The sequence below is a fragment of the Stegostoma tigrinum genome, chromosome 6 (genome assembly GCF_030684315.1).
Source record: "Stegostoma tigrinum isolate sSteTig4 chromosome 6, sSteTig4.hap1, whole genome shotgun sequence".
Taxonomy (NCBI): Eukaryota; Metazoa; Chordata; class Chondrichthyes; order Orectolobiformes; family Stegostomatidae; genus Stegostoma; species Stegostoma tigrinum.
The window spans coordinates 17999402-18015878 of record NC_081359.1 but is presented as its reverse complement, the minus strand read 5'-3'; the positions used below and the strand labels follow the sequence as shown (position 1 = coordinate 18015878).

The following is a 16477-nucleotide window of genomic DNA, read 5'->3' as shown; positions in this document are numbered from 1 at the left end:
CCACAGACATTAAGGGGGATTAATTAAATAAATGTGCGTTTACAGAAAACTATTGTTATAAAGGGTGACCATACAGCTGTCAGATTGTCCTTAAAAACATATGGGTCACCAGTATCCTTTTTCAAGGGAAAGAAATCTGTCGGCCTTTTCTGGTCTGGCCTACATGTGATTCCAGACCCACAGCAAAATGGTTGGCATTTAATTTCCACCGGTGACAGCCTAGTAATGAAGGACAATAACGTTTTGGCCATTCCATTGGCACCCACATCCGACAAGTTCATTAAAAAAAATTGCCACAAGCACAAAACAAAAACTGCGGAAGAAACCAATAAACAATTCAATTTTTCTCAGTAGACCACATTAATATTATCATTAGCCTGTCGCACTTATTTTAGTCTCACCACTTACCCAGATGCACTTGGAAACTTTAAGCATAATATTCCCCTGGGGTGTAGATTTCTTGTACAAAGAACTCCCTCCTATGAATACAACTGAAACAGATAATGTGACATGGTAAGTAGGTTATAATTGTTTTGCCCAATATGACATGAAATGCATATATCCTTCTTTGATTGTAGCATGGAACCTTTGTGCCAAGAGTGTGCATTGGGAAATCACACATGGAAGGGTAGCTATCTCTAACTGTCCCTTAGAGATTTGATCACGTGTACTCCATAACAAACTGTCCCACTCAGTCAAACAGCCCTCTCACCTCCTTCATATTTTCATAATGAGGGGGAGTAGGTCTAATAAGATAGCTCTTTCACAGGGTTGGCAGAGATATGGTTGCCCAGCTCGTCTCTTCCTGCACTATATCATTCTAGGTGAGCACATTCAAAGAAAATGTAATCAAAAAGTTTTAAACATCCTTTACAACAGATTCTAACTTGAACATCCCCTCAACTCCTGCCATCCCTGAATTTGATTTGTATTCTTTCATGGGATGTGGGTGTCACTGGCTGGGTCACCGTTTATTGCCTGTCCCTTGTAGCCTTGAGAAGGTGGTGGTGAGCTGCCTTGTAGCACCGCCGCAGTTAACCTGCTGTGAGTTGACTCACAATGATGTTAGGGGGAGAATTCCAGGATTTTGACCCGGTGACAGTGACATATGTCCAAGTCAGGATGGTGACAGGCTTGGAGGGAAACTTAAAAGAGGTGGTGTTCCCATATGTCTGCTGCCCTTGTCCTTCTAGATGGAAGTGGGCATGGGTTTGAAAGGCGCTGTTTGAGGATCTTTGGTGAATTTCTGCAGCGTATCTTGTAGATAGTACACATTGCTGCTAATGAGTGTCGGTGGCAGAGGGAGTGAATGTGGTGCCAATCAATGGGCTGCCGTGTCCTGGATGGTGTCAAGCTTTCTGAATGTTTTTGGGGCTACACTCATCCAGGCAAGTGGGGTGTATTCCATCGCAATCCTGACTTATGCCTTGTTCATGACTGACACGCTTTGAGGATTCAGGTGGTGTGTTATTTGCTGTAGTATTCCTAGGTTCTGACCTGCTCTTGTAGCCACTGTGTTTATGTGGTGAGTCCAGTTAAGTTTCTGGTCAATGGTAACCCTAAGACAGTAAGGGATTTCGTGATGGAATGTCATGGGGTGGTGATTAGATTGTTTCTTATTGGCGATGGTCATAGCCTGGCATTTTTGTGTCACAAATATTACTTGCTACTTGCCAGCCCAAGTCTCGATATTGTCCAGATAATGTTCTATTTGAACATAGACTGCTTCATTATCTGAGGAATCATGAATGGAGCTGAACATCGTGCAATATCAGTGAACATGACCAACTCTGACCTAATGATAGAGGGAAGGTCAGTGATGAAGCAGCTGAAGATGCTTAGGCCGAGGACACTACCCTGAGGAACTTCTGCTGGGAAGCCATGGTTCTGAGATGATTGACCTCCGACAATCACGACCTTCTTCCTATGTGCTAGGTATGACTCCATCTAGTGGAGAGTTTCCAGTTTTGCGAGGGCTCCTTGATGCCACATTCAGTGAAGAGCAGCCTTGATGTTAAGGGCTGTTACTCTCACCTCACCTCTGGAATTCAGCTTTGTAGTCCATGTTTGAACCAAGCCTGTCATGAGAGCAGGAGCAGAGCGGCCCTGGCACACTGGCGTCACTGAGCAGGTTATCGCTGAATAGGTACTGCTTCCTAGCACTGTTGGTGATTCCTTCCAGCACTTTGCTGATGATTGAGAGTAGACTGATGGGGCAGTAACTGGTTGAGTTGGATTTGCCCTGCTTTTGCTGTAGAGGACATACACAGGCAATGTTTCCACATTGTCGGGTAGATGCTAGCACTGTAATTATCATGGAAGATCTTGGTTAGGTGAGTGGCATGTTCTGGAGCACAAGTCTTCAGTAGTATTGCCAGAATGTTTTCAGGGCCTATAGCTTTTGCAGTATCCACTGCCTCCGATCATTTCTTGTTGTCACATGAAGTGAATCGAATTGGCTAAAGATGTGCAATGCTGGGGACCACTGGGGGTGGTTGCAATGGATCATCCACTCGGCACTTCTGGCTGATGATTTCTATCTTATGCAGTATTGTGTTGGACATGTCCATCATCCAGGATGGGAATGTTTGTTCAGTTTCTTCCTCCAGTGAGTTCTTTAATTAGCAATCATTCATGACTGGATGTGGCAAGACTGCAGAGCTTAGATCTGTCCTGCTGGTTGTGGAGTCACTTAGCTCTGTCTGTCGCTTACTGCTTTCGCTGGTTGGCTTGTGAATGCGAAATACATGAGCTAAAAGTCTCCCTTGTTGTTAATGGCTATCTCTAAGCATGATACAAATGGTGAAATACACCAGGTTGTTTCTGAAGTAGGGAGAGCATATGACTTACTCAAAGCAACTGCCATCAGGGCTGCTGGCACTCCAAAGGCAAGCGGATAACACGCCTGGGGGACACGACCACAGTTTTGCCCTAAAATGTGAAAAGTATGACAAATTTACAACACGCAAAAAATTGCATTACATTTGCATCACAACTGTTTCATTACAGTTGCAGGAAAAGAGGATTGATTAAGGCTCATGTCTTTAAGCGCCAAATGTCAAGGTTGTGATTGAGAAGTTTGCAGAAACTACAAAATTAGCCATGCAGTTGACAGTGAGGAAGAATGTTGCAGTGTTCAGTCTTGAAAGCTGTGAGGTTATGCAGCTGTGAAGGGCAAGGGAACATACCATAAACAAAAGCATACTGAGAAATATTTCGGAACAGAGGGACCTCAGAGACTGAAAGACAGGCAGATATTCAGGGCAGGAAGGCAAACTATATAATTTCCGTTGTTATCTCATAAAATTTAGGAGTTGGGAAGTTATGTTCAGAAGACATAAAACAGGAATGCAGCTGCATCTAGAGTCCCGCAGTCACTACATGACACAAAGGATGTGATCTCAGTAAAGAAGATACGGAGGAGATTAATGAGGATGTTGCCCAGAATGGAGAATTTAAATATGAGGAAAGGTCAGATGGGATGAGTTTGTTTTATTTTGGAATAAAGGAGGCTGAGGATAAATTTAAAGGTGTATAAAATCATGAGAAGCTTAAGTAGATTGGATAAGTGGCACCTATTCCTGTTCATCAAAAAGCTTTCAACCAGGGGATGTAGATTTAAAGTAATTGGGAGAAGTATGAGAGGGGAGTTGAGAAGAATGTTTTTCATTTGGTCAGTGGAGGGATTTTGGAACTCACTGCCTGAAAGAAAGGCACAGGCAGAAACATTCAGCTTATTTTAACAAAAAGCCTTGAGTATGCACTTGAAGTTCTGTAACCCACAGGGCTACAAACCAAGAACTGGAAAGTGGACAACACTACTTCAGCATTGCGGATGTGATGACCGAATGGCTTCTTCCTGTGCCATGGACCTTCCATGTTTTTACGTCTCTATCTCATGGAATTTTGATTTCATTTCAAAGAGGTGGAAGTTGTTTAGTTGCACCAAGTTCAGAGGAGATCCCATTTGGAGCAACTGCATTCACTGCTTTCATTTCAGGAAGGATATACCTTTGAGAAGGCAAACAACGATTCACCAGAATGATAATGGGGCTGAAAGGATTAAGTATAGATTAGATTTATATTCCCTGAATATAGACAATAAAGTTGCAGCCTCATTGAGTTATTCAAGATGATTAATGGATTTGTTAGAGTTGTTTGAGATAAATTGTTCCCTCTCTTAATTAAATCCAGAACAAGGAGGCAGAACTTTACAAGTGGAGTTTGGACATTCTAGGGAGAGGCACTTTTTCACACGGACGGTAATGATAATCTGGATCTCTCACTCTTGATAAAAAAAATCTGTTGAGGCTTTGGATCAGTTGGGAAAATTTCAAAACTAGTGTCCAGTTCTGGTCTTCCTGCTGTAGGAAAAATGTTGTTAAATCTGAAAGGGTTGAGATAAGATCTACAAGGGTGTTGTCGGGATTGGAGTGTTTGAGCTATAGGGAGATGCTGAGTAGGCCTGGGCTTTTCTCCCTGGAGAATCGGAGGCTGATGGATTACGTTATAGAGATTAATAAAATTGTGAGGGGCATAGATAAAGTGAATAGCCAAAGTCTTTGTCCCAGGGTGGGGGCACTCAAAACTGGACGGCATAGATTTAAGGTGAGAGGGGAAAGATTTAAAAGGGACTCAAAGGGCAACTTATTGACACAGTGAATGGTGCATGTATGGAATCAGCTGCCAGAGGAAGTGGTGGAGGCTGCTACAATTATAACATTTAAAATGTATCTGTGTGGGTACATGAATTGGAAGGGTTTAGAGGGAAATGGGCGAAATGCTGACTCGATCAGTTTAGGATATCTAGTCAGCATGGATGAATTGGACCGAAGGGTCTGTTTCCATGCTATGACTCTATGACTCCAATATTAACAGATTGTTGTTAGACCATGATATTAAGGGTTAGGAAATCAAACCAGTGTAAATATACAGATACACAGTTTGAAGACCTTGTCCAGTCCCAATGTTATAATATTGATATCAGGCTTTGATCTGATACTGCCATTGGCAAAAGGCTGTATTTCTGGGAGATGTGAAAAATGGACAAAGAAAATAATTGCACGCAGAATTTTGCAGAAATTAAGGGCACACGTGCAAGATTATTTGCAATTAATATCGTCAGTTTTCAATCAAATGATGATCAACAAAGAGTTTGCTTTTTTTAGCCCTTCCAACAACCATTTTATAATTTATGTTTTGACTTTGACACTGGCTTCATTAAGCAAAGCCAACTACTGCCTACCTCTCAGGATGGGCGTAATAACGGTAGAAATGAGACTTCCAGCATTGATTGATAAATAGAAAATTGAGAAGAACCTTCCCCTTTGACTTTCCTTCAGAGAGAGAAGAAAACATTGACTTCAACAGCAGAAGAACCCAAAAAGTACTTTAAGACATTTAAGCAAATTCATGGTCACTCTTTGATGTAAGGGCATTGACACATCTCCTGCTGTCATTTGCTACCTCGAATTTGTTGCTGAAGTAACAATGAGTTTATGAGCTTGTACTGTTACTAAGTTCTCCTGTGACCCAGAAGAGATTCCTGTGAGTTGTGAAACTGCACAATTAACTGCATCATTAGCTCTGCTAATAGCCTATGGAAGTAGCCACGTGTGTTTTAGGAAATTATTGCATGTGTGCAATATTTATTCCAAGTCACTACTGAAAGTTATGAATGCTACAGTGTAAAGACCATTTTAATGAGAAGATTTCCATTTCTGCAACACACTCCTCCCTTCTGAACCAAAACGGGAACATTTGAAATTGTTCATTCTGACATGTGGAAAATAAGAAATGTTAAGATTTCAGATTGCTTTCTTACTTTTCCTCCTTGTGCTCTTTTCACACTCTTCTGATCCAATCTTCCTTTGACTCTATTTCACTTTGTCTTGCTAATTTACCCCCAGTTTTCCCAATTCCCTTTTTGCTGTCATTCCATGTTTCTTTCCTAAACCTTAAATCCAATTTATGAAGGAGAAAGTCTGTTCATCCTAACGTTCTCAGAAGTCCCCAGTACTCCATTGTCCTCATATTCCCAGTGGAATTACGGGCCAGGTAATAATATTGCGTTTCTTGGCTACAGTCACAGGATTAAGCTACAAGACTTTTGTGAGATCATCCATTCTGACAACCATGCCTCTTGGAATGTTAATGCTTGATTAGCATCTTTACATGACTGTTACAGCTGATAAAAATAGCTTAAACTTAATGTTACCTGGTGTTCCTCAAATTGGTCACCACCAAATGCTGACACACAAGGTTTGATACCGCCAGTGCCCAGAGCAATAAGAATCAGACCAATCATTGCCAAAGCTCTGAAGAAAGAAACAGCAGCACATTCAATCTACAAACATAGACATGACTAGTTGTGATCAAGTTCTGGCTACGGCTCAGTGGTTGCACTCTTTCTCCTGAGTTACGTCCTATAGGTTGCATGAATTGAGTGCACAGTTGCGGCTGGTACTCCTCATGCAGTACTGAGTGAATGTGAAACCACTGGAGGGGTTTGTCTTTCAGATTAAACTGACGGTTCTGTCCTTCCTCTTAGATGGATGTAAAAGATCACATTGCCACTTTTTCAAAGAAGGACATAGGAATTTTCCCAAGCGTCCCTGCCAATATTTATCCTTAAGCCAAATTATCTGGTTAATATTACGTCACAGTTTGTGGGAACATTGCTTACTGTGTTTACAACACTTACATCAGGGATCACTCACCAACAACATGGAATTACTTATTCAGTTCTCTGCACATAATGAGATTATGAAAGCTGCCCAGTCTTTAATTCTTAATAGCATTCTTTGCTCGTGATGCTTGAAATTATTAATGAGTCTCTCAATTTTATTCTGTCATTTTGATTAAAATATAAAAGATTCCTTACTTTTTGAAACACTCACCAGCAATCCTTAAAGAAAATATAAGAAGCTTCACTTCCAAGAAGCTATGTTGAAACTTGTATTTAACATCATTGAATGGCTCATTAAAGAAAAGCTAAAAGGTTTTTTAAACCTAGCGATGGCTGAACGCTAGATCAATTTGGCAGATATGTTAATAGATTTAAAGTAAATTACAACAAAAAAACATGGACCATTGCGGAGAATTACGTAGAACTTACAGCATAGAAACAAGCCATTCAGTCCGTTCCAGCTAACTGCCACTGTTCATACTTGATGTAAGCTTCTTTCGACCCCTTTTTTAATCTCATCCTTCTATTCCTTTCTCCCTCATGAGTTTTTCCTAAGGTGTCTTTCCAGTTTTTCCTTAAATGCATCCATGCAAGTCACCTCAACCACCCCTCAAGGTAGCTAACCCCAAATTCCACATTCTTGCCACTTTCTGGGAGTAACAATCTTACATGTATGAGCCCTGGTTACTCTCTGTTGCGTTATGGCATGGATTTCAAATCAGGCAGGTAGAGGTGCCTTTAAGACAATTATGTTATGTCACAACATGTGATGTTCTGGTACAAAAGGAGTTGCCTTGCCTTCAGTCAAACACTCAGTGCAATAGAGTCAGTGCAATGTGTTAATAGAATCACATGTGTATGTCATGTGCAATAACTTCAGTGAGCACCAAATCTAGGCTAGGTGTAGGTCAATGATATTATCACAAGGTTAATAGTGTGATCGATAATCTTCAAGACATCTATGTCAACAGGAACACCATCTTTGTGGTGTATGTTACACCAGCTAATACTCAGGGAATGACTTAAAGCATAACATACTGGCAATAACAAGGTGTAGAGCTGGATGAACACAGCAGGCCAAGCAGTATCAGAGGAGAGGGAAAGCTGACATTTCGGGTCTAGACCCTTCTTCAGAAATAATATACTGGCAGTTGTGTTTGTCCCAAGGAATGACATTATAGTGGCATTTCATTACCACACTCCAGAAAAGAGGTGCAGCCTGATCAGTGCTACCTGATTGTCATTAGTCAGCCTCTATATCATCATTATAAAGTGATAACCATTATCAAGTATTGTGCTGAGTGTGGTCTAACCAAATTTTAATATAAGACTGGCATAGCTTCCTTGCTTTTCCACCTAGAATTGAACCCCAGAACTTGGCTGAATTGTTATGTTCTTGTTAACCTGCATTGTTAATTTACTCACATATGAACAGCTGGATCATCTGGATGACCATCGTTGTTACTATCAGTAATATCTGCAATGCTGCTGATAGATATCACCAGTTGCCCAATTGTGTAGACAATGGACAGGTAGATGATGGTCCTGTTAGAAAAGAAAGTTAAATTTAATTCAGACAAAGGCATAAAAAAGTTCAACTCATTCATTAAAGTATTAAATGCATGGCCCAAACTGGTTAATAACACCGTGCACAAACTAATACTCTCCGTTCCTGGCAGCAATGGAAAATTTTCCACAGTGTGCATCTACATACAAAACTACAATGTCTGACCAGCAGAACACATCTGCTCATTTATATTCCTACATCTCACCTCTTTGCAGTACAAATCACTGTTACGGTGATCTCCATTCGGCCCTTTGAGCCTGCTCTACCATTCAGTATCGTCCTGGCTGACCATCCAACTCAATACTTTGTTCCCACTTTCTTTACATATTCTTTGATCACTTTAGGCCTAAGAGCTGTATATAATTCCTTCTTGAAAACTTTCAGTATTTTAGCTTCAAATGAGCTTTCACTTCTACTTGGTGTCATGGGTTATTGGCTTCATAGGTTTTGGCAGGTTCAGTTTTAACCTCACTCACTCATTGGCCTTTACACCCAATAATACTCTCTGTTGAAATCAGTGGCCAGCAAGATCAAACAGGCTGCAAAACCAGCATTCCAAATGATCCAAAGCTCCCAGACCAGTTAGCTTGAAATTAGTTCATGATTTCACTTGTCCCTTGAGACTGGTTGGAACAACAGAAGGATGTGTCCTGCAGTTGTAACTCCCATTTGCTTAGTGTGGGAGAATGGAAGACAATTCCAGACCATCCAATATAAATGGATTCAGAAAGGCAAAAATATTCTTTGCTGTTATTGGAAAACTTTCAATATCATTAGCATCACCAGACACATGTTTTGGTTCTGCTGTGAAATTGATCAACTGTCACATGCACCACAACCTCTGATAACTGTGATTAAGAGTGGCACCATACTAGTTACATCACTGAGCTAGGTTTCCAAAGGTTAGAATCAATGATTTTGGTGCAGCAAGATTAGACTCTACAATAGCAGCTGGGGAACTCGAATGTAATTAATCAAGCCAATCTTGAATTCAAAGTCTAGACTCAAAAATGCTGATCATACAACTAGCAGATTATTGTACAAATTCATCTGGTTTACTTCCTTCAAGGAAGGAAATCTGCTTTTCCTTACAAAGTCTAGCTTACACAAGGCTTCAGATCCATAGCAATCTGGTTGGCTCTTAATGACATATGAAATGTACACATTAAATATGCAACTTACTTAATTGTATTGTGGGAGGTGGCTCACCATCACTCTCCTGAGCACAGTTAGTGATGGACAATAAATTGTGGCCTTGTCAGTGATGCTCATGTTCTGTGAATGAATTTGAAAGCTTGGTACTTCCTTTGAATCACATACTACAAAGGAAGGCACGTGCATTTACGCCAGTCTTTAGAGGAATTATTTCATTTACCGGCTGTCTTCCCATTACCCTGCACATTTTCTGTCCAGTTCATGTTAAAGATCAGTGTTGAATCTACCCCCTCAACCCTTTGAAGCACTACACTTCAATTCACAATAACTCACTGTGGCTTCTTCCTCATCTTCCTCTCCCTTTCATTGCTAATCATCTCAGGTCTGTGCCTCCTGGTTACTGACCTTCCTGCTAGTTTCTCTTTATTTAATCGATCAAAACACTTCAAGCTTTTAGAATACCTCTATTGGATCCACACTTATTATCCTTTATTCTGAGGAAAGCAGTTTCAGCTTCCTCTATTTCTGCAGAGTACTGAAATTGCTCACTCCTGGTCCCATTATGGTTAATCTGCTCTGGTCCTGCTCCAGAGCCTTGACATCCTTCCTGTTTTTTACAGTTGATTCTTTTCATGAAAAAGCCAACAAATTATTGCCTGTCTCTGTTTGCCCTTGATCTGAGTGGCTGGCAAGGCCATTTCAGAGGGGAGTTAAGGGTTAATCATATTGCCAGTCTAGAGCCACGTGTAGGTCAGACTAGGTAAGGTTGGCAAATTTCTGTCCCTGAAGTGTGTTAGTGAATCAGATGGGGTTTTGTGACAAATGAAAATTTCACATCCACATATTTTATTCTTATTCGTTGAATTGAAATTCCATCAGTTTCTGATTGTCACTATGGCACTGTTTCACTGCAAAGAAATAGTAAGCATGTTGAAATTGTAAAGTGTAGTGCACAGAATTTGATACAATGCTCCAAATGAAGGCTAACCAGCAATATTTAAAGATGTAGCACGAGTTTTTCACTTTTGTACTTTTCATAATGCCCAAGGTCCTGTGTTTTTAAAACTAGACTTATTAACCTGTTCTGCTGCCTTCAAAAAGTTACATACATAACTCCAGATTCCATGTGCCTGCCATTCTCTTTAAATTTTATTGCTATTATATATTTGCTTGTTAAGTATTATTGTTTTTAAAATACTTACTTGAATTTTCCTAACCAGGAGTCAGCGATGATTGCTCCAAGGATTGGTGTTAAGTAACATAGAGCAACAAAGGCATGATAAATGGCAGTTGAGAAATCCTCACTCCAGCGCAGAAAGTAACGCAAATAAAGGACAAGCACAGCTGAATAAAGAAGACAAAGAAGACAGACTTGTTAAATCACAAGCCTCAGTTGTTAACAAATGCTTCATCTTTATTAAAAATAGCATGCTAACATGGAGGTTTTGAACTGCATCGTTACATAATGTTAAATGTCATATTCTCGCCTGTTGTTCTTTAGATTTGTATTTTCAAGCTTCCTCATCTCTGTCTGTTTCACCTATTCTCCACCAAAACCTTTGTCTATGTCTTTATGTACTCAGGGCTTGACTAACCCAATGATCTCCTAGCCAGACTTCACCTTAATTCCGGAACAAGAACAAAAGTTGCTGGAAAAGCTCAGCAGTTCTGGCAGCATCTGTGAAGGAAGAAAGAGTTAACGTTTTGGGTCCGCCTCAGAATGCGTTAGTTTTAAAGTTCTCATTTTCATGTTCAAATGGCTCTATGACCTTGCCCCTCATTATCTCTCTAATCTCTTCCAGCCCTATAATTGTCCAAGGACTCTGAACTCCTCCAATTGTGGCCACTTGCATATTCCTGATTTTAATTACTGTGCTGCTGGCAGATATGTGTTCAGTTATCTTGGCCCTCAGCTCTGAAATTTCTTCCCTGAACTTACCTGTCTTTCTACCTCTCTCTCTCTCTCTCTCTCTCTCTCTGTCACTCTCTCTCTCCCCTCCTTTAAGGTATTCACTAAAACTAAACATTTTTCTGAGCTATTGCTCACCAGCCTAAATATCTCCTTTTGCAACCCAGAATTAAATTTAAATCTAGTAACCTGGCTAAGATCTGCCTTCAGATGTGCTATTAAGTTAATGGCATTTTGTAACTGCAAGTTGTTGTTGCTGGTTGGAATTGACTTGCTGCAAAGATTTTATGCACAGCCTCATCTTAGTCTTGTTAAGAATTCAGATGAAGAATTGCAGTTACCACATTCATTGTTCAATAAGTGGACACACTTCAAGTATTTGTTCAATCTTGTACAGCTGAAGACTAAGAGAACAATTTCTTTATAAGTTTCAAGGTTGTCAGAGCATGCAAAACGGAATGTACCTCGCATTCCATAGTAGGAGAACCTTTCGCAGAATTCATTGACCACGATGAAGAAGATGCTGATGGGAAATCCTAAACAGGTGGGCTGTGAGGAAGCAAACAAACGAAAATTGATCTTTTTATCAAAAGTTCCAATAAATCTAAATGTCTGTCCACCACAACAAAATAACTAGATAACAAGATGTGATTTAGTGTCCAAAGTAGAACACTTGGTTTTGAGAATTTATAACCTATATATTTACCTCAAGAAGATTTTTATGGACAAGTAAGCTATTGTATTGTGCAAGGTAATTGTTGCTTTGCTGATGTGACAGAAACATCTGACTGAAAGCAATATAGGACTTGCACCTTTATCACTCGTTCCATAACTTCCTCAGAGCCAGCAAAGTAGTTTTTGAAGTGTGCCCCTAAGCCAAGCTGTTCCAGTGTAGCTACATTACTGGCATCTAGCCTATAGTGTGGAAAGTTGCCCTGTTGTATCTTGTACATAAAATGCAGAGTGAATCTAATTCAGCCAACTACTGCCCCATCAGTTTACTCTCAATCATCAAGAAAGTGATGGAAGGTGTTATTAACAGCATTATTGTGAAGAACTTGCACAGTAATAATCTGCTCAGTGATGCTCAGTTTGAGCACCACCAGGGTCACTCTGCTCCTGACCTCATTACAGCCTTGTTTTAAACATGGATAAAAGACTTGAATTCCCAGAGATGAGATAAGAATGATTGCCCTTGACAATAAGTTCACATTTGATGGAGTGTGTCATCAAGGAATCCCAGTAAAACAGGAGTTAGTAGGAATCAGGGGAACATTTTTCACTGGTTAAAATCACACCTGGTACATTGGAAGGTGGTTGCGGTTGTTGGAGATCAGTATCTCAGCTACAGGACATCTCTGCAGGACAGTGTTATAGACACAACCCTCTTCAGCTGTTTCATAGCATCCCGACAAGTGTGGAAGCAGGCCATTCAGCCCATCAAGTCCACATTGACTTTCTAAAGAGCATCCCATCCAGACCCACCCTTTCTTGGAAACACTGCCTTTTCTATGGCTAATCCACCAGCATGAATATTCCTGGTGACTATGGGGCAATTTAGCATGGCCAATCCACCTAACCTGCTCATCTTTGGCCTGTGGGAGGAAACCAGAGCACCCGGAAGAAACCCACACAGTCACGGGGAGAACGTGTGAACTTCATGCAGACAGTCACCTGAGGCTAGGATCGAACCAAGGTTCCTTGCGTTCTGAAGCAGCAGTGCCAACCACTGAGCCACAATGCCACCCTGGTCAGTAATAACTTTTCTTTCATAATAAGATCAGATATGGGGATGTTCATGGATGATTGCATAGTGCTTGACACCATCTGAGACTCCTCAGATACTGAAGCAATCTATGTTCAAATCTAGCAAGATCTGAACAATGTCCAGCTTTGGGCTGAAAAGTAACAAGTAACATTCCGACCACACAAGTGCCAAGTAATGCCCATTTCAAATGAGAGCGGACTAACTATCATCCCTCTACATCCAATGGTATTATCAAGACTGAATCCTCCTTGGGAGCTGTCATTGACCAGAAACTAAATGGGGCTGTCCTTATAAGTACAGTAGCTACATCAGCAGACCAGAGGCTAGGAATCCTGCAATCAGACGTTCACCTCTCAAAGTCTGTCTACTATCAACATGACATAAGTCAGGATGCCGAGTCTGGATGAGCACAGCGCTCTTAAGACAGTGAGGGGGGCAAGTTGATGAAATGTATAAAATTCTGAATGGCCTTAACAAGATGGACATGAAAGGGACATTTCTTCTTGTGGGTCAGTCCAGAACTAGGGCACACTGTTTTAAAATTAGAGGTTATCCTTCAGGACGGAAATAAGGAGAATTAATTTCTTTGAGGTTTGTGTGACTTTAGAACAGTCTGTCTCAAGAAGGCAGTGCACATGGGTCATTGAATATTTTTAAGATAATTTCTTGTCAGGAAGCATTGGGGCTAGATGGGAATGTGGAACTCGAAACACAAACAAATCAGCTATGAATATTGAATGTTGGAAGGTACTTGATGGGCCGAATAGCCTACTTCTGCTTCTTTGGGGCTAATAGTATGAATATATAACCTAAGAACAATCTTCAATAAAACACAATAGTAAGATACAGTATCATAGCAATAAGATAATCTGTTTCTTAAAAGCATTATTGGTAAAATCAGCCTCAACAGGTTTGAAATGTCCTGAAATTATTGAAGGCACTTTATAAACACAAAAAATTAATTTGGTTGCAGATATATCTTTTCTAGGGCTTTTTTCTTGTGTTTCTGACTTAGTCAATTCCATGTAAACCTTCTCTGATACCACAATAGCTTAAACCTGTGAACTGGCATGCAGCTCACAGAGATGGCTCCAAACAACTGAGCCACAACTGAAACTCTGTCAGAAGTGATTGCAATTGTAAGGTAATGGTTCTGAAGTGATTAATGTTTGGGTCCACCCATTTCTTCTGATGAGTTGTTTCCTAGCATTCTGAGGGAACTGATGAATCCAAACCAGATCCCGAAGGTATTAATAATTAGACCTCACTAAATATAGGTGCATGCATCGTAATAAATTTTCTTAGAGTCGAAGATTTGTGCCTCCTCAATAAAAAGTACAACACCAGGTTGTAGTCTAACAGGGTTATTTGAAAACAAAAGCTTTTGAGGCTTAGCTCCTTCCCCAGGCATTGTGTGAGTTCCATACCCATGAGGATGGCCTCCATCATGAACTTGCGGTCAGATTGCACTACAGGTGATCCAACCTCACGGTATACTCCCACACACACACATGCACACGTACTTTCCCACACACATACACTCCCTCACACTCTCTCAAGCACACACACACATGCATACACGTGCGTGCTGTCACACACACACACACACACACACACACTGTTGGACTACTAGCTGGTGTCGTGTGATCTTTGACCTTGGCCACACCGGTCCAACACCGGCATCTCCACATCTTCTGTAAATACTCTAAGGTGCTACATTCTGTACTCCTGAGCACTAGACTGGTCCAGGATAAAGCACTGACAAAGGTGCCACTCACAGCACTCACCCAGATGACATACTGGTAGACATGGCAAATATGACAAGGTACCAGGTATAAACATCTGGGTAGTTACAACAGATGACCACACCTGAATAATAGGCTAAAGAAATTTATTAGACATCTGTTTGCAGCAGGATGATCTGCAAAGTAGATTCATATTTGTCCTCTGTATATGTACATATACGTTTCATTATTTATGTGTTAATGTTCTCAATGTCAGCCATGTCCAATTTGAGACATTTGAGTACTGAGTCCCATTCAAGCTCGCATTACCATACAGTGCTGAAGTAGTGCTGTACTGTCAGTGTCTCTATCTCCCTGTACAGCAATGAGGGTGTGCTATACTGTCAGTGTCTCTATCTCCCTGTACAGCAATGAGGGTGTGCTCTACTGTCAGTGTCTCTATCTCCCTGTACAGCAATGAGGGTGTGCTATACTGTCAGTGTCTCTATCTCCCTGTACAGCAATGAGGGTGTGCTCTACTGTCAGTGTCTCTATCTCCCTGTACAGCAATGAGGGTGTGCTCTACTGTCAGTGTCTCTATCTCCCTGTACAGCAATGAGGGTGTGCTCTACTGTCAGTGTCTCTATCTCCCTGTACAGCAATGAGGGTGTGCTCTACTGTCAGTGTCTCTATCTCCCTGTACAGCAATGAGGGTGTGCTGTACTGTAAGTGTCTATATTTCCCTGTATATAGTGACAAGCGAGTACTGTACTCATGGTGAGACCAAGTCTGTTCACTAAAGTGGTCATAAAAAATCCTTTGGCCCCATTTTGAAAGGAGCAGTGATGTCCTGGCCAATATTTCTCCCTTAACCAATGCTTTACCTGGTCATTGCAGTTTCTCACAGTTTACTGCACTCAAGGTGAATGCTATATTTTCCACACTGTACCAAAGAATGTGTTTCAAAACTCATTCAGTGTCTGCAAAACATTTATGGATGGCCTAAGGTCATGAAAGGCATTACATATCTTTTGCCATCTTTGCCAGGGACAGAAAATTCAAACTACAGTTAAATTCAGATTAAAAGGAAGTGATGTACAGTGTGGCTACTTTGTTATTGCATCTGATTCTGATCTACATCCAGTGGTAGTTTGAGCACCGAAGAAAATTTCCGGCCAAATAATTTCATACTCCCAGAGAACCTGAAACATTTGACAATACATAATTTGAGAGATCAGGCAGCTGTATTAGGCATGTTAGAACAGGTTTATCAACAACTCTTGGTTGCTTCCCCAGGTTAGGAAGGCCATAACAAAGGTGAGCAAAAGCAAAAGTGTGGTGGCACAGTGGCTCAGTGGTTAGCACTGCTGCCTCACAGTGCCAGGGACCTGGGTTCCAATCCACCCTTGGGCAACGGTCTGTGTGGAGTTTGCACATTCTTCTTGTGTCTGTGCGGGTTTCCTCCGGGTGCTCCAGTTCCCTCCCACAGTCTGAAAGGCTTGCAGGCTAGGTGGATTGGCCATGCTAAATTGTCCCATAGTGTTCAAGGGTGTGTAGATGAGGGGGATGGGTCTGGGTGGGATGCTCTGAGGGTCGGTGTGGGCTTAATGGCTCGAAGGGCCTGTTTCCACACTGTAGGGGCTCTTTAAAAAAAATACTAGACTTT

At 41.1% G+C, this 16477-nt stretch overlaps 1 protein-coding gene across 1 annotated transcript in view; it reads right to left on the bottom strand.

Moving 5' to 3' along the window:
- Positions 1 to 16477, bottom strand: part of LOC125453296 (solute carrier family 15 member 1-like) — a 41170-nt gene that overhangs the window by 22598 nt on the left and 2095 nt on the right. Inside the window, exons 3-9 of the mRNA XM_048532662.2 lie at positions 11784 to 11868; positions 10613 to 10754; positions 8114 to 8233; positions 6218 to 6317; positions 5246 to 5336; positions 2851 to 2931; positions 409 to 491 (exon numbers count right to left, since the gene is read on the bottom strand). Coding sequence (XP_048388619.2) covers positions 409 to 491; positions 2851 to 2931; positions 5246 to 5336; positions 6218 to 6317; positions 8114 to 8233; positions 10613 to 10754; positions 11784 to 11868 — 702 coding nt within the window. The remainder of the gene's footprint in view (positions 1 to 408; positions 492 to 2850; positions 2932 to 5245; positions 5337 to 6217; positions 6318 to 8113; positions 8234 to 10612; positions 10755 to 11783; positions 11869 to 16477) is intronic.